The sequence below is a fragment of the Bombina bombina genome, chromosome 4 (assembly GCF_027579735.1).
Source record: "Bombina bombina isolate aBomBom1 chromosome 4, aBomBom1.pri, whole genome shotgun sequence".
NCBI lineage: Eukaryota > Metazoa > Chordata > Amphibia > Anura > Bombinatoridae > Bombina > Bombina bombina.
Genome location: NC_069502.1, coordinates 837,933,926 through 837,959,092, shown reverse-complemented (window position 1 = coordinate 837,959,092; position 25,167 = coordinate 837,933,926). Strand labels below are relative to the sequence as shown.

At 39.2% G+C, this 25,167-nt stretch overlaps 1 protein-coding gene across 1 annotated transcript in view; it reads left to right on the top strand.

The window, feature by feature from the left end:
• The window catches only part of LOC128657212 (zinc finger protein 260-like), an 80,376-nt gene extending 65,581 nt beyond the window's left edge, over positions 1-14,795 (top strand). Inside the window, exon 11 of the mRNA XM_053711469.1 lies at positions 13,519-14,795. Coding sequence (XP_053567444.1) covers positions 13,519-14,435 — 917 coding nt within the window. The 3' untranslated portion in view covers positions 14,436-14,795. The remainder of the gene's footprint in view (positions 1-13,518) is intronic.
• The last annotated feature ends 10,372 nt before the right edge of the window (positions 14,796-25,167 follow it).

Sequence of the window (25,167 nt, the reverse complement as noted above, 5' to 3'; positions counted from 1 at the left end):
TAAACTACCTATTAACCCCTAATCCGAGGCTCTCCCGCATCGCAAACACTAAAATAAAACTATTAACCCCTAATCTGCCGCACCGGACATCGCTGCCACTATAATAAACCTATTAACCCCTAAACCGCTGCCCTCCCGCATTAAACCCTAACACCCACTAACTTTAACATAATTAAAATAAATCTAAATAAAAATTACAATTAATACCTAACTAATTCCTATTTAAAACTAAATACTTACCTATAAAATAAAACCTAAGCTAGCTACAATATTACTAATAGTTGCCTTGTAGCTATCTTAGGTTTTATATTTATTTCACAGCTAATTTTTTATTTATTTTAACTAGGTAGACTAGTTAGTAAATAATTATTAACTATTTACTAACTACCTAGTTAAAATAAATACAAATTTACCTGTAAAATAAAACCTAACCTGTCTTACACTAACACCTAAAATGACACTACAATTAAATAAATTACATTAATTAAATACAATTAACTAAAGTACAAAAAACCCCACTAAATTACACAAAATAAAAAAGAAATTATCAAATATTTAAACTAATTACATCTAATAGTCCTATCAAAAAAAAAAAACCTAAACTAAACTGCCAATAGCCCTTAAAAGGGCCTTTTGCAGGGCATTGCCCCAAATAAATCAGCTCTTTTACCTGTAAATAAAATACAAACAACCCCCCAACAGTAAAACCCACCACCCACACAACCAAACCCCCCAAATAAAATCCTATCTAAAAAACCTAAGCTCCCCATTGCCCTGAAAAGGGCATTTAGATGGGCATTGCCCTTAAAAGGGCACGTGCCTCTTTTCCATTGCCGAAACCCTAAGCTAAAAATAAAACCCACCCAATAAACCCTTAAAAAAAACCTAACACTAACCCCCAAAGATCCACTTACAGTTTTTGAAGACCGGACATCCATCCTCATCAAACCAGGAGAAGTCTTCATCCAAGCGGGCAGAAGTCCTCAACAAAGCCGGGAGAAGTCTTCATCCAAGCGGCAAGAAGTGGTCCTCCAGGCGGGCAGAATTCTTCATCCAGACGGCATGTTCTATCTTCATCCTTCCGTCACAGAGCGGCTCCATCTTCAAGACATTTCCTTTAAGGGACGTCATCCAAGATGGCGTCCCTTTAATTCCGATTGGCTGATAGAATTCTATCAGCCAATCGGAATTAAAGGGTAAAAAAATCCTATTGGCTGATGCAATTAGCCAATAGGATTTAGCTGATCCAATCAGCCAATAGGATTGAGCTTGCATTCTATTGGCAGATTGGAACAGCCAATAGAATGCAAGCTCAATCCTATTGGCTGATTGCATCAGCCAATAGGATTTTTTACCCTTTAATTCCGATTGGCTGATAGAATTCTATCAGCCAATCAGAATTCAAGGGATGCCATCTTGGATGACGTCCCTTAAAGGAACCTTCATTCTTCAGTAGCCGTTGACAGAAGAGGATGCTCCGCTCCGTATGTCTTTAAGATGGAGCCGCTCCATGTCGGAAGGATGAAGATAGAAGATGCCATCTGGATGAAGACTTCTGCCCGCCTGGAGGACCACTTCTTGCCGCTTGGATGAAGACTTCTCCCAGCTTCGTTGAGGACTTCTGCCTGCTTGGATGAAGACTTCTCCCGGCTTGATGAGGATAGATGTCCGGTCCGCAAAAACTGTAATTGGAACTTCGGGGGTTAGTGTTAGGTTTTTTTAAGGGTTTATTTTTGGTGGGTTTTATTTTTAGCTTAGAGTTTGGGCAATGGAAAAGAGCTAAATGCCCTTTTAAGGGCAATGCCCATCCAAATGCCCTTTTCAGGGCAATGGGGAGCTTAGGTTTTTTAGATAGGATTTTATTTGGGGGGGTTTGGTTGTGTGGGTGGTGGGGTTTTTTTTTTACATGTAAAAGAGCTGATTTCTTTGGGGCAATGCCCCGCAAAAGGCCCATTTAAGGGCTATTGGAAGTTTAGTTTAGGCTAGGGTTTTTTTTTTATTTTGGGGGGTGGGGCTTTTTTATTTTGATAGGGCTTTTAGATTAGGTGTAATTAGTTTAAATATTTGATAATTTGTTTTATTTTGTGTAATTTAGTGTTTATTTTTTTTTGTAATTTAGTTAATTGTATTTAATTAATGTAATTTATTAATTGTAGTGTAATGTTAGGTATTAGTGTGACAGGTTAGGTTTTATTTTACAGGTAAATTTGTATTTATTTTAACTAGGTAGTTAGTAAATAGGTAATAACTAGTCTACATTGTTAAAATAAATACAAACTTAGCTGTGAAATAAAAATAAAACCTAAGGTAGCTACAATGTAACTACTAGTTATATTGTAGCTAGCTTAGGGTTTATATTATAGGTAAGTATTTAGTTTTAAATATGAATTAGTTAGGTAATGATAGTAAGTTTTATTTAGATTTATTTTGATTATATTAAAGTTGGGGTTAGGGTTAGATTTAGGGTTAGGTTTAGGGGTTTATATATTTATTTAGTGTTATTGATGTGGGAGACTAGAGGTTTAGGGGTTAATAACTTTAGTATAGTGGCGGCAGCGACGTTGGGGCGGCAGATTAGGGGTTAATAAATTTATGTAGGTTGCGGCAACATTGGGGCGGCAGATTAGGGGTTAATAAGTGTAATGTAGGTAGCAACGACATTGGGGGCAACAGATTATAGGTTAATAAGTGTAGGTAGGTGGCGGCGATGTCGGGGCGGCAGATTAGGGGTTAATAAGTGTAATGTAGGTGTCGGCGATGTCGGGGGCGGCAGATTAGGGGTGTTTAGACTCGGGGTTTATGTTAGGGTGTTAGGTTTAAACATAACTTTTCTTTCCCCATAGGAATCAATGGGGCTGCGTTACGGAGCTTTACGCTCCTTTATTGCAGGTGTTAGTTTTTTGTTAAGCCGGCTCTCCCCATTGATGTCTATGGGGAAATCGTGCACGAGCACGTAAAACCAGCTCAAAGCAGCGCTGGTATTTGTGTGCGGTATGGAGCTCAACGCAAGCATATTGCCCGCTAACGCAGGTTTTTGGAAAACCTGTAATAGCAGCGCTATTAAAGGTGAGCGGTGGAAATAACTTGCAAGTTATTACCGAGCCGCTCATATCGCAAAACTCATAATCTGGCTGCTTGTCAGGTTTTTGAAGCTTATATTAAAAGGACATGGAACCCAACCTTTTTCTTTCATGATTCAGAGTATACAATTTTAAAAAGAATTACAATTTACTTTTATTATCAAATTTGTCAAATTTAATTCAGCGTGTCATGTTATTCTTTGTTGAAGAGATATCTAGATAGGCAGCGTGCACATGTCTGGAGCACTACATGCCCTTTAAAAATGCTGCCATCTAGTGCTGTTGCTAATGCATAATGTTCTTGCACAACTGTTTGTATGTACACTCGCCTGTGCCCTGCAGACCTTATTGCAGGGCACAGGTGAGTGAATGTGTGTGATGTACCTGAGGGAAACAGGGTCCAAGTGAGTGTATGTGTGTGATATGTCTGAAGGATTCAGGGCACAGGTGAGTGTGTGTGTCTAATAATACAACTTCATTGTGCAGTGGTAAAAAGCAAAAATGTGACCAGTCTTAACATCACCTGCATAGATCATATAAATATGTAGTCACACTTAGGGGTCGATTTATCAAGCTGATGCAGACAGGGGCGCACATAAGCGCCCCTGTCCTCCGCAGCTCGCCTTTGGCGGGCTGAATTCCCCTGGCGAAATTCAGCATTGCACATGAGCGCTATTTTGCGCTTGCATGCAATCCCGCCTCCTGACCGCGCACAGCCAATCATGCGCGGGCAGGAGCTGTCAATCTCCCCGGTCGGCCTAGACTGCGGAGATTGAATTTCGCCACTTTAGAGGTGGCGAAAGATTAGGGAAGCAGCTGTCTGATGAGAACCTGCAGCCGTAGTGGGTCGAAAGGCTTGCGAAGCCTTTGATAAATCGACCCCTTAATGTTGAACAAACAAATGTTCTGTATGTAGAGGGGCCAATTTATTAATGTGCGGGCGGACATGATCCACTGCATACGCTGTCGGCATTTATCATTGCACAAGCATTTCGTGTGAAATGCTTGTGCAATGCCGCCCCCTGCACATTTGCGGCCAATTGGCTGCTAGCAGGGGTGTCAATCATCCCGATCTTATCCGTTTGGGATGGTTGCCATCCGCCGCCTCAGAGGTGGCGGACAACTTAAGGAGCAGCGGTCTTAGGACCACTGCTTCTTAAATTAAAAGAATATGAAACCCAAATGTTTTCTTTAATGATTCAGATAGCGCATGCAATTTTATGCAACTTTCTAATTTACTTCTATTATCAATTTTTCTTAATTTTCTCGGTATGCTTTGTTGAATCAGCAGCAATGCACTAATGGTTTCTAACTGAACACATGGGTGAGCCAATGACAATCGGTGTATATTTGCAGCTACCAATCATCAGCTAGAACCTAGGTTCTCTGCTGCTCCTGAGCTTTCCTAGATAAATCTTTCAGCAAAGAATAACAAGAGAAGGAAGCAAATTAAATAATAGAAGTAAATTGGATAGTTGTTTAAAATTGTATGTTCTATCTGAATCATGAAAGAAAACTGCTGAGTTTTATGTCCCTTGAAGTTTCCGGCGACCCTGAAGGCTCGCGCAGAAACAGCAGCATACGCTGCTTCTTAAATCGGCCCCATAGAGTCAGCGGGAAGCTGTGAAGCAGGAAATTAGTTCAGGTGAGTGCACGTGTATGATGTGTGTGAGGGACACAGATTATCTGCCCCAGTAATCACAGGGAGGGTTTTATTAGGGGAAAGACTTTTTAGAGCCATCATCTCTTTTTAGTAAAACACAGATAGAAATGCCCCTGTTATTTGTAGGTGATTATGATATAATTTATGTACAACTGAAATCCAAGTCTAAATTATTAAATAAAAAAGTTGAAAAATAACCTAACACTCCACTCTCACTGAAACACCATCACATATTCTTATTAGCGCCAACATAGACAGGAAAATATGAATATTTCATAATCCAATGTTTTTTTTTAACAGAATTTGTTCTATTTATTCATAAATAAATATTTCTACATATATCTGTTGCTTTTTAAAACAAATATATATATATATATATATATATATATATATACACATATACAGTGTGTGTGTCTGTGTGTGTATATATATGTATATATATATATATATATATATATATAAATACAGAAATACAGGTGGCCCTCGGTTTACAACGGTTCAATTTGCACCGTTTCAAAATAACAACCTTTTTTTTCAAAGATTTGCAAGCCAAGCAAGCTGAAATTAATTAGTTTAACCAGACCTGAGCTATCGAGCAGCTTGCAAAGGAACAAGATCTTCCTGTCTATAAATCAGTCCAGATTGGAATGCATAGAAAGAACTGTTTGCAGAAAAATGCAAGTAAAGTCTGTGTTGTGTGATTATTTTATTAGGTTTATAATGCTGTTTAGCATTTAAAGTCTTCATTTCATTTCAAAGCTTTAAAAATAATGTATTAGGTGTTACTTATGCCAATTTTGAGAGGGGCCTGGAACCTAACTCCCTTACTTCCCATTGACTTACATTATAAACTGGGTTTCAATTTACAACGGTTTCGATTTACAACCATTCCTTCTGGAACCTAACCCCGGCGTAAACTGAGGGCTACCTGTATGTATATATATATATATATATATATATATATATATATATATATATATATATATATATATATATATAAAAGCCTGTAAGTGGAGAGACAAAACAAACTGCTTGCCTGGCCAGGTCAGTAATTCACACTATGCATTTCAGGTTTCTTTCCCTTCCTCAAGTGTAACTGGATTGCAGTAAGTGAGTTTGCTTCCACCCACAGGCTTTTTATATAAGCATCATCCATTTACTTGCTTTGTTATATGTACTAACAGGAAAACACCAAGTGTCTCCTTTTATTCCATTGGACAACATTTGAATATAACAATAAAATAAAATAGATTTTGTATTTTTATATTTTGTAATACGTTTCTGTATTAGTGTTTCTGTCATGTTGAACAATATGTTCGTATAAAGTTACTCTCCTGGTTGTACGAATGTTTGGGATATTATTTAAATCAGATGTCTGTACCCTGTATATGTACACAGTCTTGAATCTAGAGAAGCTGAACAATGCATTGAAATATTTATTATATATTTTTTTAACAGAACACTGTATTGTCTGTATTATTGTACCTTATAATATATGGAAACAATGTATCAAAGATCACAAATATAGATAAAAAGAGCTAAATTGTTGTATTCAAATTTTGTCCAATGGAATGAAAGGAGACACTTGGTGATTTCCTGTTGGTACATATAACAAAGCAAGTAAATGGATGATACTTACTGTATATAAAAAGCCTGTGTGTGGAAACAACTCACTTACTGCAATCCAGTTACACCTGAGGAAGGGGAGGAAACCTGAAATGCATAGTGTGGATTACTGACCTGGCCAGGCAAGCAGTTTGTGTTGTCTCTCCACTTACAGGCTTTTTTTATCTTTATTGATATGTTTTATTTAAGCTGAGTATTTTGACATATTACTTTCATATTGTACTCTATATGTATGTTCACAGTGTGTGACCTTTTTTATTGTTTTATAATAAATTGTGACATTTATATGTGTTGTGCTGTCCATTTATATTACAATATATATTTATGTGTGTATATGTGTATATCTGTCTGAAAAATGCTTGCAAAAGAATTGCACGCCACTTGTAATCTAGCCCTTATTTGTTTATGTTCACTACATTGTTATTTTCATAATATACATTACTTTTTTATATGAAATGTTAATCTAATGTATAGAAAAAATTCATTGCAAGTGAAGGAGGTGATATAAATGCAACATTCTAAAAAACTTATAATAATAAAACTGAATACTTTGTGCACATAAGCAATTAATTATAAAGAGTAGTTTTGGATCTGAAATAATTGTGTTACTAACATTGTCTATGAACATAATTTAAAAGCTTTACATACAATTAAGAAAGGTAATAGGAAAAAGTTTACAATATTAATTTCTATTTATTTTAGTGATTGTATTCATTTTTATTTATTTTAGTGACTGACAAATATGGAATTCAGAGGCATCCTTAAAAATAGCCTATAATGTCCAATAAACTGTCTTTAAAGGGATACTAAACCCATATTTTTTTTCTTTCATGATTCAGAGCATGCTATTTTAAGCTACTTTCTAATTTACTCCTATTATCAATTTTTCTTCTGTTATGTGTGATCAGTCCACGGGTCATCATTACTTCTGGGATATAACTCCTCCCCAACAGGAAATGCAAGAGGATTCACCCAGCAGAGCTGCATATAGCTCCTCCCCTCTACGTCAGTCCCAGTCATTCTCTTGCACCCAACGACTAGATAGGATGTGTGAGAGGACTATGGTGATTATACTTAGTTTTTATGACTTCAATCAAAAGTTTGTTATTTTAAAATAACACCGGAGCGTGTTATTACTTCTCTGGCAGAGTTTGAGGAAGAATCTGTCAGAGTTTTTTACTATGATTTTAACCGGAGTAGTTAAGATCATATTGCTGTTCTCGGCCATCTGAGGGAGGTAAAGGCTTCAGATCAGGGGACAGCGGGCAGAGGAATCTGCATTGAGGTATGTAGCAGTTTTTATTTTCTGAATGGAATTGATGAGAAAATCCTGCCATACCGTTAAAATGACATGTATGTATACACTTCAGTATTCTGGGGATGGTATTTCACCGGAACTACTCTGTTAAAGGTCACTAATCCTTTTTAATAACTATTTATCATGTTAAACGTTTTTGCTGGAATGTAGAATCGTTTACATTGCTGAGGTACTGTGTGAATAAATATTTGGGCATTATTTTCCACTTGGCAGTTTTTTGGCTTTATTTGTGACAGTTTCGTTTCTCTTCACTGCTGTGTGGGAGAGGGAGGGGCCGTTTTGGCGCTCTTTGCTACGCATCAAAAAATACCAGTCAGTTACTTTTATTTTTCCTGCATGATCCGGTTCATCTCTGATAGATCTCAGGGGTCTTCAAACTTCTTTGAAGGGAGGTAAATTCTCTCAGCAGAGCTGTGAGAATTCTTATAGTGACTGTGAATAAAAACGTTGCTTTGTATTTTTTATGTCAAATTTAATTATTGTTATTTTACTAATGGGAACAAACCTTTGCTAAAAGTTTTGTTGTTTTAAAGTTTGATGCTATAACTGTTTTTCAGTTCACTATTTCAACTGTCATTTAATCGTTAGTACCTCTTTGAGGCACAGTACGTTTTTTGCTAAAAAAGATTATAACCAAGTTGTAAGTTTTTTGCTAGTGTGTTAAACATGTCTGACTCAGAGGAAGATATCTGTGTCATTTGTTCCAATGCCAAGGTGGAGCCCAATAGAAATTTATGTACTAACTGTATTGATGCTACTTTAAATAAAAGTCAATCTGTACAATGTGAACAAATTTCACCAAACAGCGAGGGGAGAGTTATGCCGACTAACTCGCCTCACGCGGCAGTACCTGCATCTCCCGCCCGGGAGGTGCGTGATATTTTGGCGCCTAGTACATCTGGGCGGCCATTACAGATAACATTACAAGATATGGCTACTGTTATGACTGAAGTTTTGTCTAAATTACCAGAACTAAGAGGCAAGCGTGATCACTCTGGGGTGAGAACAGAGTGCGCTGACAATGCTAGGGCCATGTCTGATACTGCGTCACAGCTCGCAGAGCATGAGGACGGAGAGCTTCATTCTGTGGGTGACGGTTCTGATCCAAACAGATTGGACTCAGATATTTCAAATTTTAAATTTAAATTGGAGAACCTCCGTGTATTACTAGGGGAGGTCTTAGCAGCTCTCAACGATTGTAACACCGTTGCAATACCAGAGAAACTGTGTAGGTTGGATAAATACTTTGCGGTACCGGCGAGTACTGACGTTTTTCCTATACCTAAGAGACTAACTGAAATTGTTACTAAGGAGTGGGATAGACCCGGTGTGCCGTTCTCACCCCCTCCAATATTTAGAAAGATGTTTCCAATAGACGCCACCACTCGGGACTTATGGCAAACGGTCCCCAAGGTGGAGGGAGCAGTTTCTACTTTAGCTAAGCGTACCACTATCCCGGTGGAGGATAGCTGTGCTTTCTCAGATCCAATGGATAAAAAATTAGAGGGTTACCTTAAGAAAATGTTTGTTCAACAAGGTTTTATATTACAACCCCTTGCATGTATCGCGCCGATTACGGCTGCGGCAGCATTTTGGATTGAGTCGCTTGAAGAGAACCTTAGTTCATCTACGCTAGACGACATTACGGACAGGCTTAGAGTCCTTAAACTAGCTAATTCCTTCATTTCGGAGGCCGTAGTACATTTAACCAAACTTACGGCTAAGAACTCAGGATTCGCCATACAGGCACGTAGGGCGCTGTGGCTAAAATCCTGGTCAGCTGATGTTACTTCTAAGTCCAAATTACTTAATATACCTTTCAAGGGGCAGTCTTTATTTGGGCCCGGTTTGAAAGAGATTATCGCTGACATTACAGGAGGTAAGGGCCACGCCCTACCTCAAGACAAAGCCAAAGCTAAGGCTAGACAGTCTAATTTTCGTCCCTTTCGGAACTTTAAAACAGGAGCAGCATCAACCTCCACTGCACCAAAACAGGAAGGAGCTGTTGCTCGTTACAGGCAAGGCTGGAAGCCTAACCAGTCCTGGAACAAGAGCAAGCAGGCCAGGAAACCTGCTGCTGCCCCAAAGACAGCATGAACCGAGAGCCCCCGATCCGGGACCGGATCTAGTGGGGGGCAGACTCTCTCTCTTCGCCCAGGCCTGGGCAAGAGATGTTCAGGATCCCTGGGCTCTAGAGATCATATCGCAGGGATACCTTCTAGACTTCAAATTATCTCCCCCAAGAGGGAGATTTCATCTGTCAAGGTTGTCAACAAACCAGATAAAGAAAGAAGCGTTTCTACGCTGCGTACAAGATCTGTTATTAATGGGAGTGATCCATCCGGTTCCGCGGTCGGAACAAGGACAAGGGTTCTACTCAAACCTGTTTGTGGTTCCCAAAAAAGAGGGAACTTTCAGGCCAATCTTAGATTTAAAGACTCTAAACAAATTCCTAAGAGTTCCATCGTTCAAAATGGAAACTATTCGGACAATCTTACCCATGATCCAAGAGGGTCAGTACATGACCACAGTGGATTTAAAGGATGCTTACCTTCACATACCGATCCACAAAGATCATCACCGGTATCTAAGGTTTGCCTTCTTAGACAGGCACTACCAGTTCGTAGCTCTTCCATTCGGATTGGCTACGGCTCCAAGAATCTTCACAAAGGTTCTGGGTGCCCTTCTAGCGGTACTAAGACCGCGAGGGATTTCGGTAGCTCCGTACCTAGACGACATTCTAATTCAAGCTTCAAGCTTTCAAACTGCCAAGTCTCATACAGAGTTAGTTCTGGCATTTCTAAGGTCGCATGGATGGAAAGTGAACGAAAAGAAGAGTTCTCTCTTTCCTCTCACAAGAGTTCCATTCTTGGGGACTCTTATAGATTCTGTAGAAATGAAGATTTACCTGACAGAAGACAGGTTAACAAAGCTTCAAAATGCATGCCGCGTCCTGCATTCCATTCAACACCCGTCAGTAGCTCAATGCATGGAGGTGATCGGCTTAATGGTAGCGGCAATGGACATAGTACCTTTTGCACGCCTACACCTCAGACCGCTGCAATTATGCATGCTAAGTCAGTGGAATGGGGATTACTCAGATTTGTCCCCTACTCTGAATCTGAATCAAGAGACCAGAAACTCTCTTCTATGGTGGCTTTATCGGCCACACCTGTCCAGGGGGATGCCATTCAGCAGGCCAGACTGGACAATTGTAACAACAGACGCCAGCCTACTAGGTTGGGGCGCTGTCTGGAATTCTCTGAAGGCTCAGGGACTATGGAATCAGGAGGAGAGTCTCCTTCCAATAAACATTCTGGAATTGAGAGCAGTGCTCAATGCCCTTCTGGCTTGGCCCCAGTTAACAACTCGGGGGTTCATCAGGTTTCAGTCGGACAACATCACGACTGTAGCTTACATCAACCATCAGGGAGGGACAAGAAGCTCCCTAGCAATGATGGAAGTATCAAAGATAATTCGCTGGGCAGAGTCTCACTCTTGCCACCTGTCAGCAATCCACATCCCGGGAGTGGAGAACTGGGAGGCGGATTTCTTGAGTCGCCAGACTTTTCATCCGGGGGAGTGGGAACTTCATCCGGAGGTCTTTGCCCAAATACTTCGACGTTGGGGCAAACCAGAGATAGATCTCATGGCGTCTCGCCAGAACGCCAAACTTCCTCGCTACGGGTCCAGATCCAGGGATCCGGGAGCAGTTCTGATAGATGCTTTGACAGCACCTTGGAACTTCAGGATGGCTTATGTGTTTCCACCCTTCCCGCTGCTTCCTCGATTGATTGCCAAAATCAAACAGGAGAGAGCATCAGTAATTCTAATAGCACCTGCATGGCCACGCAGGACTTGGTATGCAGATCTAGTGGACATGTCATCCTGTCCGCCTTGGTCTCTACCTCTAAGACAGGACCTTCTGATACAGGGTCCATTCAAACATCAAAATCTAACTTCTCTGAAGCTGACTGCTTGGAAATTGAACGCTTGATTTTATCAAAACGTGGTTTTTCTGAGTCGGTTATTGATACCCTAATTCAGGCTAGGAAGCCTGTTACCAGAAGGATTTACCATAAAATATGGCGGAAATACCTATACTGGTGCGAATCCAAAGGTTACTCCTGGAGTAAGGTTAGGATCGCTAGGATACTGTCTTTTCTACAAGAAGGTTTAGAAAAGGGTTTATCAGCTAGTTCATTAAAGGGACAGATTTCAGCTCTGTCCATCTTGTTACACAGACGTCTGTCAGAAAATCCAGACGTCCAGTCCTTTTGTCAGGCTTTAGCTAGGATCAAGCCTGTGTTTAAAGCTGTTGCTCCACCATGGAGTTTAAACTTAGTTCTTAACGTTTTACAGGGTGTTCCGTTTGAACCCCTTCATTCCATTGATATAAAAATGTTATCTTGGAAAGTTCTGTTTTTAATGGCTATTTCCTCGGCTCGAAGAGTCTCTGAGTTATCAGCCTTACATTGTGATTCCCCTTATCTGATTTTTCACTCAGACAAGGTAGTTCTGCGTACTAAACCTGGGTTCTTACCTAAGGTAGTCACTAACAGGAACATCAATCAAGAGATTGTTGTCCCATCCTTGTGTCCAAATCCTTCTTCAAAGAAGGAACGTCTTTTACACAATCTGGATGTAGTTCGTGCCCTCAAGTTCTACTTGCAGGCAACTAAAGATTTTCGCCAAACTTCTTCCTTGTTTGTCGTTTACTCTGGACAGAGGAGAGGTCAAAAAGCTTCTGCTTCCTCTCTCTCTTTTTGGCTTCGTAGCATAATACGTTTAGCCTATGAGACTGCTGGACAGCAGCCTCCTGAAAGAATTACAGCTCACTCCACTAGAGCTGTGGCTTCCACTTGGGCCTTTAAGAATGAGGCCTCTGTTGAACAGATTTGCAAGGCTGCAACTTGGTCTTCACTTCATACTTTTTCCAAATTTTACAAATTTGACACTTTTGCTTCTTCGGAGGCTATTTTTGGGAGAAAGGTTCTTCAGGCAGTGGTTCCTTCTGTATAATGAACCTGCCTTTCCCTCCCGTCATCCGTGTACTTTTGCTTTGGTATTGGTATCCCAGAAGTAATGATGACCCGTGGACTGATCACACATAACAGAAGAAAACATAATTTATGCTTACCTGATAAATTCCTTTCTTCTGTTGTGTGATCAGTCCACGGCCCGCCCTGTTTTTAAGGCAGGTAAATATCTTTTAAATTATACTCCAGTCACCACTTCACCCTTGGTTACTCCTTTCTCGTTGATTCTTGGTCGAATGACTGGGACTGACGTAGAGGGGAGGAGCTATATGCAGCTCTGCTGGGTGAATCCTCTTGCATTTCCTGTTGGGGAGGAGTTATATCCCAGAAGTAATGATGACCCGTGGACTGATCACACAACAGAAGAAAGGAATTTATCAGGTAAGCATAAATTATGTTTTCTTGGTATCTTTATTGCAAAAAGCAGGAATCTAAGCTTAGACGCCGGCCCATTTTTAGTTCAGCACCCTGGAAGTGCTTGCTGATTGGTGGTTGCATTTAGCCACCAATCAGCAAGCGCTACCCAGGTGCTGAACCCAAAAAATGCCGGCTCTTAAGCTTACATTCTTGATTTTCAAATAAAGATACCAAGAGAATGAAAATTACTCTATCTGAATCATGAAAGAAAAAAATGTGTTTAGTATCCCTTTAAGCCTTATCATGGAGGCTGGGAAAAGTTCTAGGTGTCATATCCTGTCCATTACCTTTGTGTCAGACACTTATTCATTACAGTTATAATGTTCTCATAAGAAAATAATTATGCCAATAATATTTCATATTTCTTATTAACAGGTGAATTCACAAACCGTTATTCTAGTCATGGTCAGAGTGCAGATGTTTCTTCCAGTCTTCCCCAAAATCAAAGAATCCACATAGGGAATTTATGTTCTGAATGTGGGAAATGCTTCACAGAGAAATCATTTCTTTTTGACCATCTGAAATCTCATACAGGAAATAAAGCATTTCCATGTTCTGACTGTGGGAAATGTTTTACTCAAAAATCAGATCTTATTAGACATCACAAAGTTCACACAGGAGAAAAGGCATTTTTATGTTCTGACTGTGGGAAACGTTTTACTCAGAGATCAAATCTTATTAATCATCAGAAAATTCATACAGGAGAAAAGGCATTTTCATGTTCTCTCTGTGGGAAATGTTTTACTCGGAAAGCAGATCTTATTAGACATCACAAAATTCACACAGGAGAAAAGGCATTTTCATGTTCTGACTGTGGGAAATGTTTTACTCTCAAATCAAATCTTATTGATCATCAGAAAATTCATACAGGAGAGAAAGCATTTTCGTGTTCTGAATGTGGGAAATGTTTTACTCGGAAATCATATCTGATTATGCATCAGAAAATTCACACAGGAGAAAAAGCATTTTCATGTTCTGACTGTGGGAAATGTTTTACTCGGAAATCATATCTGATTATGCATCAGAAAATTCATACAGGAGAGAAAGCATTTTCATGTTTTGAATGTGGGAAATGTTTTACTCAGAAATCAAATCTTATTGAACATCAGAAAATTCATACAGGAGAGAAAGCATTTTCATGTTTTGAATGTGGGAAATGTTTTACTCAGAAATCATGTCTTATTAGGCATCGCAAAGTTCACACAGGAGAAAAAGCATTTACATGTTCTGACTGTGGGAAATGTTTTACTTGGAAATCAAACCTTATTGATCATCAGAAAATTCATACATGAGTAAAAGCATTTTTATGATCTGTCTGTGGGAAATGTTTTACTCGTCAATCAAATCTTATTTATCATCAAAAAATTCATACAATAGAAAATGAATTTTCATGTTTTGTCTGTGGGAAATGTTTTACTCTTAAATCAAATTTTATTAGGCATCACAAAATTCACACTGGAGAAAAAAGAATTTTCATCTGAAAATGATATTTTACTCGGAAATCAAGTCTTTTTTTTTCTTTTCTTTTTTTTTTAACTATTTATATCCAACCATGTATACAGGTAAGCAAATGACATATTATAGTGCCACGCAGGGCCAAAAAATTTTACAATATGCAATAAAGAAAAAAAAATCAGACACATTTATATAAACAGTGGTGATCAATTGCTTATTTTAATAATATGACTACTGCATTCTGCTGAAAATTCAGTAATTATCACTCAAGTAGTATTGGTATACATTTTGGAATTTTTATATTTTAAATTCAACAGTTCTAAATAGCAAGTAACAGAGACAAACTAAACCATGTACCGCCTCCTATAAAAGTCGAACTCATCCTTTAATACAGATCTTAAGGACATAGCCTTATACAAAATTTCAATTTTTACTAAGGATTTACAATTCATTTTTATATGGCACCAAAAAAATAGAAATAAAACCTTATATATATATATATATATATACCTTGACCTCAGTGTTTTCTCCCTTATTCTTACCAGGGTCTAACTAGACCTTGATGAGATACCTTTTGTTTCTACCAAGGTAGAGGGTAATAAAATAAAAAACAAGGATATATGAACCTAGCAATACTTACTTGAATCATCCTACTGATTCAATCTTAATTACTACAGTCAAAAATCATGGGTGTGAACAACACTAATAAATAACCAAAACCTGGGTGTAATATTACTCCAGTCCTCTCTGCTCCAGTCCCTTGCAAAAAAAAAAAAGGGGGGGGGGGCGCAATCTTGTCAAGTTGTTTACTAAATATTTAATAAGACAATCTCTGAGTTTCTAAAGGGGAAGATCAGGTGATCCCTTTCCTGTTGTGGTAGAGTCTTTATAAGCGGTGCCCATTTTAAAAAAAATGAGACTATGTCTTTTTCTGAGTTCATATCAGAACCTAGTTCTAGAATACAATATGTTTTTTTAAACAATTCTTAATCTCACTTAAATTTGGGGGTCTTTTATTTTTCCAGCTCTTGAAAATTAAATTCTTGGTAGCTATTATTAAGTTAATAATTCTATTATTAACTAGCAATGGGTCTAAATTCATCAGAAAAACTACATCTTCTACAGAAATGCTCTTCTCTGTAATCTTAAGAGTTCTTAGAATCCAATGATCAAGTCTATACCATAGCTGTCGTATTTTCGGGCATGACCATATCATATGGATTAGGTCAGCTGCCATTAAGGCACACTTTGGGCATCTAGAAAACTTAGGGTTATACCATTTATAGCCTTTTTCGGCTACGATATACTACTTTCAGGTGGGTCTTTCTCCAGTCAGCAGACAATGTAATCTGTGTTATTTTATTTATAGACCATCTTATAGAGTCCACCGAGATATTACTTCCCGCAATTAGATTTCCCCATATCATAGCCATGTCCGTTAAATTCAATTCGCCCCCTTGTGATACTAAAAGATTATACCATGTAGAGATTGAAAACAAACCATTCTTAGCCAGCACTGGCCAGCCTTCGAGCTTCCCCCATGTCCATCTCCAACAAAAAACATTAGTTTTACTAAACACATAATGGCTTACTTGTAGATAGGCATAAAAATCGCACTGCTTAAGATTAAATTCCCGCTTCAATATATCAAATGTTTTAATACAATACAAATCCTGATCTATAAATTGATGCAGGAAAGTCAGGCCTTTCCTCTCTGCAAGTAGAAAATAAAGGGTTCTGTATTCCATTTTGAAACTCTGGGCTTCCCAAGAATATCTGATACTTGGGGGTGTCCAAATTAATACCAAGTAATTTTCCAATTTTTTTCCAGGCCTGTATAACTATATGAATAGTTTTGAATTGTTTAACCTGGCCACCTAAACTCCTAATAGGACAATGGATAAGAGCTGTGAGCAAGAGGGGTATAATATATTTGACTCTAATCTATTATTTGCTTTTGATATCCAATCAATAACAATTCTGCCCAAAAAAACAAGGTTATATTTACTTATATCTGGGAGAGTGAACCCTCCGTGTTCCCTCTGAAGATATAACTTATTAATCGAGATTCTTGCCCTCTTGTTCTGCCAAATAAAAAAGTGCAATATTAAGGCCTTTTATATCTTTGCTCTTAATTAACACAGGAACATTTTGGAGAATCTACAACATTTTAGGAAGGAGGATCATCTTGAATAAGGCAATTCAACCTGAGATTGAAATAGGAAGCTTTTGCCAGTTCTTCATGTGCTCCTTTACCTGTTTAAGAACTGGAAGGATATTAAGATTATACCAATTTCGTGGTTGTGATGAAATATTAATACCGAGATACTTGAAGGAGTTAGTAACTATTTTAAAAGGCAGGTATAGAGCTGGATTATTTTGTTCTTTAAGCCACATTAATTCAGACTTTGTAGTATCTATTTTATAACCTGAAAAGGTACCAAATTCCTGAATCAGATTTAATAGTCTAGGGATGTTAAGAAAAGAATTAGAGATATAACCAGAACATCATCAGCATAGAGTACTATTTTTAGTTCTATATTCTTTATCCTAATACCCTCGATCACTCTCCTAACCTTCAACGCTAATGGTTCTATTGCAATATCAAATAATAGCGGGGAAAGGGGACAACCCTAACGTGTACCCCTTTGTAATTTAATACTTGGAGTTTCTAAACCATTAACAAGTAATTTTGTGGAGTTATAATACAGATTTTCAATCAATTTTGTAAAATTTTCTTTAAACCCAAAACGAGAGAGTGTATTCAGTAAATGATCATAATGTACCGAATCAATTCTTACCTTCCTCTGTGTTTTTGAAGTAATCTATGGTCAGGCAGAGCTCTCTAATTTTGGCTGCAGAGTTACGCTTATTTAAAAAGCCTGCCTGGTCCGGATGTACATCTTTTAATTCCTTCTGTAATCTCTCGGCCAAAATAGACATGAGTATTTTATAGTCTGTGTTAAGGAGTGTTATTGGCTTATGTGACTCTTTTTTAAATAGGTCCTTCCCTTGTTTAGGAATTAATGTTGTAAGAGAAGCTGCAAATGATCTAGGGATTTGGTTATTATCCATATAAAAAAATAAAGAGGCTAACTAGATGTGGAGCAATCATGGGGGCGAGGATTTTATAAAATTAATTTGGTAAAGCATCCGGGCCAGGTGCTTTATTTAACTGTAATACCTGAATACTTCGAGTAACCTCAAGATCGGTAATAGGGGCATTAATTCTAGCTACAGCTTGACCACTCAATGAAGGTATTGTTATCCCTTTCCAGAATTCCTCACATTTTATCTTGTCTGATGCTTTAAATGCATAAAGACTTGAGTAATAATTATGAAAAAGCTCAGCAATTTCTTTCAGTGCTTTACATTCTTTATCTTTGTCCTTAATTAAATCAATCACTGAGGTTTTTTTCTAAAATTGGCTAATAACTTCCCCGCTTTATACCCATGCCTAAAAAACATTGACTGGAGCTTTAAATTCATATGGGACATTGTAAGGGTTAAACTCCAAGTATGTTCTCATAACGGACCTACCCCTTTAATCAACCAGCTATATATTCTGACTCCTCCCTGGCTACATCGCTGGTTGATTGAGTTTCTTCAGATTCTTGCACTTCTCATACACTTGCCTGACAGGGAAATCCGAGCTCCGTGACCAAAGTCCCTTCCTGCATGCTAACAGCTGAGACCGCAGATTCCTAGAGCGGTTAAGTCATCAGCTATCGCCCGCCGCATCCTGCAGTGTCTCAGTGGCTCCAGCTTGCCTCCTAACAGATGCCGGATTCAAACGAACAAGGTTTGATTTACCTTTTACTTAAGTCTCCGGTACTTCTAACTTAACTCTGCTTATGAACTGCACATTTATTACGATACCTAAATGAACTGTTAACTTTAACGCTTACTCCTGAATGATACCATCTCCTAAGCGTATTTTCCGTATGGGTCAGTGTGTATACATACTACACATGAGATTAAGCTTATGTTACCTATATTTGCTAAACATATTGCCAGCTGTGATATATTATGATACTACTTCTCATGCATAATCACAATTGGCATATAATAACCTCACAGGGGTAACCTTTTGTACAGGCGCTGGTTCCCCTTGTGAGACATTAACATATTTAGTCTAAGGAAAAGATTCATATGTAAGGATCATGACAGAATCAACCATCACAAACAAAAACAGTTAGGAGCACCAAAAAGCGAGTGAAAAACAAAATTTATTTTTAACAAAAGGGTTAATTAACCCCAGGGTAAGAGTGTATAAACAATAAAACGAAATACAGAGAACAAAAAGGCTGACCGGTTTCGGCGTCTGCCTTAATCCTAGCCTGCTTAAAAGTGTTTGTAAATTCACAACTTAAAAACCCACCTCTGTGTTTCAATTGGGTGTGGAATTCACACCTTTCAAATTGTTAACCAATGTAAGACATCCAAAATAAATCGGACACCTGTATTCCCTACTGACATCACTTCTATTAGGTGTGGCGATGTCGGTTCAGCCCTATTAAAGTTTTAACTGTGAACTTTCCATTGCTGTAACCCAGACCGCATAAAAATGCTCATCGCCACATCTATTCTACTAATAATGCAAAATGAAGTTGTATATAGTTAGACATTGTGCTTATATAACCAAAAAATGCGTCTTTATATTCTCATTTATATATGTACATTCCTCTGTGTATGAAATGCTATCTAATGCCTTGCGTTACTTGAACGTTACAACATCTTAGGAAAGAAAGAAAAGAAACCTGGGATTGCCATGGTTCGATACTGCTCACTATCAACTGATGTATGCATCCTAATAGCTAGGGATTCATATTCAGCTGATCGGAATCGTGTGTGTTTGTTTACTATAGTGACATATAAGTCACACCTCTAGATTCGCCCTATAGGCTAACGTTCCCCTCAGCTTCCACAGCCTTACTTCACCTCCCACTTTGGTATTGTGCGTGAAGGAGGTGTTTCAAAAAAAGGGGCAACAGATCAAGAGTAAATAGAGACAGACGAGTGAATTTCCAAGAGAGCGATGGAGAATCCTGGGATGAAGGCTCCTCCTCAGGAGAAGATCTAGCAGCACAGGAAGCGACGGTAAGACCGAAGGAGGGATCGAATCGGCTCCCCCCAATCTTGAAGAACAAGGGGCAAGGCTCAGTACCAACTACTTCACACTACAGGGAAGAACCGACACAACCGAGAATAAGCCTAGGGCCCTCAGGAGATACTGAAAGATCCCAGATCGAGCAGGTTTTTCAGGTACCCCCAAGAACATCAGAAGGGGGGGGAAGAGATATTCCAGAACATTATCAACAACCGAGGGAACAAAGAAGATATCCCCAAAGAAGAGGACGAATGAGGGGAAACTACAGGGACTAAATGTTATCAATTTGTCGAGTTATGCATTAAATATATCTGAATTGGAAGTTCTTAGCTTAGGTTTAACATTTGTACCAACTATGGACTTTAACCTATTTAAGACCCTTTTGGACGTTAACAAGATGATACGTATTATGACCCTTAAGAAGCATTTCAAGTTAGAAACAAGGGAGTACCACGAATCAGATGAGAGTCCACGTTCCACAGACAATGAGGTAGAGAGTGGAGATTGTAGCGCAGCTATGAATTTTCAGGAACTCTGTGACGTTAGGGTCTTGGAATCTCTCCAAGGGGAGTTAGAAGAGGAAGGGGCCAGGAGCCTAAGTACTCCAAAATTAAAGAGCAAATCTTTATTTTACCCCCTACAAAGTAGGGGTCCCCTCTTGGAGAAATTCCAAAAAAGAGTAGAAGGTGATCTGGTCAGGCTCCAATACACCATACAAAGGGGCCAGGAATCCAATATAACACGCAGACAGAAGGAAGCTCTAAATAGCTTAAAAAATAACAGGAGTTTGGTGATAAGATCTGCTGACAAGGGCGGAGCCATTGTGGTTCAAGATAGAATCAAATTTATTCAAGAAGCTTGGAGGCAGCTGAGAACTGAATCAGATTATGAAACACTACAACAGGATCCTACAAGGTCATTTCAGCGACAATTGGTCTCCCTGGTGGATGATGGGGTAGATCTGGGCTTTATTGATCAGGAAATTAAAATCTATCTACTTGTACAGAATCCAGCTATACCGGTGTTTAATCACCTACCGAAAGTACACAAGTCTACTGACAATGTCCAGGGGAGACCAATTGTCAGCGGGATTGGCTCACTTACTGAACACCTTTCAGAATGGCTGGATGACATTCTACAGCCGATGGTAAACACCCTTTGGAGCTTTTTAGCTGACACAAAACATGTCCTCAATTTACTTACTGAAGTAACTTGGCAAAGCAATTATCATTGGTTAACTGTTGATGTCAAGTCTCTTTATTCAACCATACCCCATGAGAAGGGACTTGAGGCTTTAGAATTCTTTCTTTCCAGATGGTACACAGAGAATCAGGCATTTATTGAGTATGTTATCAGAGTAACCAAGTTTCTTCTTACCCAAAACTATTTCCTGTTTGAGGGGGACTTCTTTCTCCAGAGGCGTGGGACAGCTATGGGGGCCAAGTTTGCCCCCTCTTACGCCAACCTATTTATGGGTTGGTGGGAGCTCTCCCACGTCTTTGGAGAGCGGAACCCCTTCAGGCAGGAGATAGTGTGGTACCGACGGTTCATAGACAACCTGTTGTTCATCTGGAAGGGATCGAGAGAAGATCTAGAAGAGTTTATCAAGGGTTTAAATCAAAACACGGTAGGGATCAGTTTCACTTCAGATGTTCAGGAACACACAGTCAATTTTCTAGATATCACACTGAAGGGCCAGACAGGACAGAAAATTAGGACTGAAACCTATCGGAAACCGATCTCAGGTAACTCACTCCTACATGCAACAAGCTGCCATCCAAAGAGAGTTTTCAAAGGGGTAGCAAGGGGGCAGTTTATCCGCTTAAGAAGAAATTGTACTAGCCAATGTATATATGAAAAACAAGCGGATGAACTTACAATTAGGTTGTTAGAAAGAGGTTACCAAAAGTCGTTAGTCACCAAAGAAAGAAATTTGGTCAGTAAAATAGACAGGGCTAAGCTACTTGAACAATCTAAAAGCGAGCCGAAGAACAATAGGAGGAAAGATAGGAAATGGTGTGAACAACTAAATGAAGGTAGCAAAATTCAGTTTACAACTGATTATTCACGGCAGTACCACCAGATATGCCAGATAATCAAAAACAACTATCAACTTCTCTTGGCTGATGATGCATTAAAAGATACAGTGAATGAAGGCATACGATTCGCTTACAAAAGGAATCGTACGATAGGCAACATAATAGCCCCCACTAAACTGAAGCAGGAAGAAACCAGTGGCTCAACCTGGTTACGACTGAATGGTACATATAGATGTAATTTCCTTTCCTGCAAGGCGTGTGAAAGAGTTGTAGTGGGAGATTCATTTAGGTCCTTGGTCACGGGTGAAACCTTACAGAAGAGACTGTGCTTAAATTGCCGGTCAAATTTTGTGGTATATCTAATATCATGCACACATTGTGCCCTCCAATATGTGGGTCTAACGACCAGGGAGGCACGAGTTAGAATAAAGGAACATCTGGCGGATATAAGAGCAGGGGAGCTAACAACGCCTCTGATCAATCACTTTTCTGTGATACACCAAAAAGATCCCAGGTACTTTTCGTGGACCATCATTGAGAAGGTCCCTGTACAGAACAGAGGGCTCGATAGAACCCGGAAACTGGGAGAGAGGGAGGCCTTCTGGATTTTTCGGTTGAGAACCAGGTCTCCAGAGCGTCTGAACTCAGAGTTTGACTTAATTAATTTTTGGTAGCTGTAGTTTTACACTTTCAGGCCCAGTCCCCATTTACCCTTTTCACCCCCTTTTTCCCCCCCTCCCTCCCCTTTTCCTCCACCCCTTTCCCATTCAACCCTCTTTCACCTCCTCTCTCTTTCCACCTCCTACTTCCCTTCACTCAATTTTCCATTTCTTTCCCCTCCCCCACTTTCCCTCCCCCTCCCCAACCCGCACCAAACCCCCCTCCCCACCCCCCTCCACAACCTTCACTCTTCCCCTATTTCCCTTCCTCCCCCCCCCCCCCTCATCACTTCCAGCTTCCCATTCATCTACACCCTTTCCGATTAGGTTTCTTTCACTATCCCACTTTTTTATCCCCACACACCCCCTACCCTATTCCTGTTCTTACCTCTTAGCTCTACATTTCCTCTTTTCTTCCCTTATAATCACGTACTACATACACACTGCCCATCCAGCTCTTTTTAATATATCTTAAACTAATTATAAACACATATAACAAAGGATGTACTCAATAATAGCAATTTAATATACTATATGTTGCATGTCAGGTTCAGTGTTATGCCCATACGATTATAATGCGGTATCAGGGAGTAATGTAATAGAGGATTTATCCATATTCACTTCATAAAGCAGATCCATTATCGCAACTGCAGCAAAAGAAATTATCTGCTCATACTTTATATTGATGAGCCTAGATTTTGTTTGTTTTTTCCCCCTAGCGAAGCACTCGCATTATATATACGGCAGGGTATTCACGCAAGGTGAAGCACAGCATAGTTTCTTGCCAGAGTCATTTAGCCGCACCTACAAGGAATGAATGTACACTTATGGAGTGAGGGCATTAACTTGAGCGGACCCATTGGCGATTCAGGTTAATAAGAGGCAAGGGTTTTTTTTTACACACCTCCTTCACGCACAATACCAAAGTGGGAGGTGAAGTAAGGCTGTGGAAGCTGAGGGGAACGTTAGCCTATAGGGCGAATCTAGAGGTGTGACTTATATGTCACTATAGTAAACAAACACACACGATTCCGATCAGCTGAATATGAATCCCTAGCTATTAGGATGCATACATCAGTTGATAGTGAGCAGTATCGAACCATGGCAATCCCAGGTTTCTTTTCTTTCCTTTCTTTCCTAAGATGTTGTAACGTTCAAGTAACGCAAGGCATTAGATAGCATTTCATACACAGAGGAATGTACATATATAAATGAGAATATAAAGACGCATTTTTTGGTTATATAAGCACAATGTCTAACTATATACAACTTAATTTTGCATTATTAGTAGAATAGATGTGGCGATGAGCATTTTTATGCGGTCTGGGTTACAGCAATGGAAAGTTCACAGTTAAAACTTTAATAGGGCTGAACCGACATCGCCACACCTAATAGAAGTGATGTCAGTAGGGAATACAGGTGTCCGATTTATTTTGGATGTCTTACATTGGTTAACAATTTGAAAGGTGTGAATTCCACACCCAATTGAAACACAGAGGTGGGTTTTTAAGTTGTGAATTTACAAACACTTTTAAGCAGGCTAGGATTAAGGCAGACGCCGAAACCGGTCAGCCTTTTTGTTCTCTGTATTTCGTTTTATTGTTTATACACTCTTACCCTGGGGTTAATTAACCCTTTTGTTAAAAATAAATTTTGTTTTTCACTCGCTTTTTGGTGCTCCTAACTGTTTTTGTTTGTGAAATTTGAACTGTTTGGCCACAGTGAGCACACTCAGCGAGTTCAAACACCTTCCATTCCCCTATTGCGGAGGTTTAGCAATTCCCAGCTTGGACACTCACCAGTTGCTAATAGGAGCATCACAACAAGGATTAAATCAACAACACCATAAGGACACAGGAGAAAGATTAACCTGAAACAGGACTGTGGTGAGTTTGTTTGCGATACAATTACAAGTGATATCATTGGTCTGCATTGGAGAGTTTCATATATATATATATAAGACTTTTTTATTCCAATTTGGCTATGGTCAGGGGAGATTGGGGGTTGACCCACTGACATAGCATGATTATGAACTTTTGTCTATCTAACCAAGCTGGTTGTACAAAGTGATTTACTATATCTACATATGAAATTATACACAACGTACACACCCAACCTCAGTACCCCTATTTTTCTCTGACAGAATCAACCAGCCTGAAAAGTAAATAAGACCTTGTGTTGCTTACATACGATTGTTCTTATTTTATTGTTTTGATTTCCTTAGTTAGTGCTGATTATGGATCAAGAAACTGTTTGTAGCAGGATACAAGCATTATCAGACAGGATGGATGCCTTATCCAATTCCTTCCATGAACTGCAGGTTGAAAACCAAGCTTTAAAAGCTTGTTTAAGGGAAGTCCTAGCCCCTAAACCTCCATCCTCAGAAGTACACCCAGAGCCCTTGGTTTCCCCTCCAGAGAAATTCTCAGATCATCGTACTCAGTTTAGGGAATTTAAAAACTCCTGTATGCTCCTTTTTGAGATGAAACCCAGGACCTATCCATCAGAGAGATCTAGAGTACTTACAGTAATATCCTATCTCAGAGGGGAACCTAGGGCCTGGGCAGATACATTCTATGAGCGAGAGGATTCTATCCTGGGTTCTCTTACTGCTTTCTTTACTCAGATGTCTGCTTTGTATGATGATCCCTTCAGGCAGGTGTCTGCAGAAACCGCTTTAAGATCTCTAAAACAGAGAAAAAATCCTGTGGAGACCTACATTACCCAATTTAAAATATTCGCTAGAGATTCAGAATGGAAT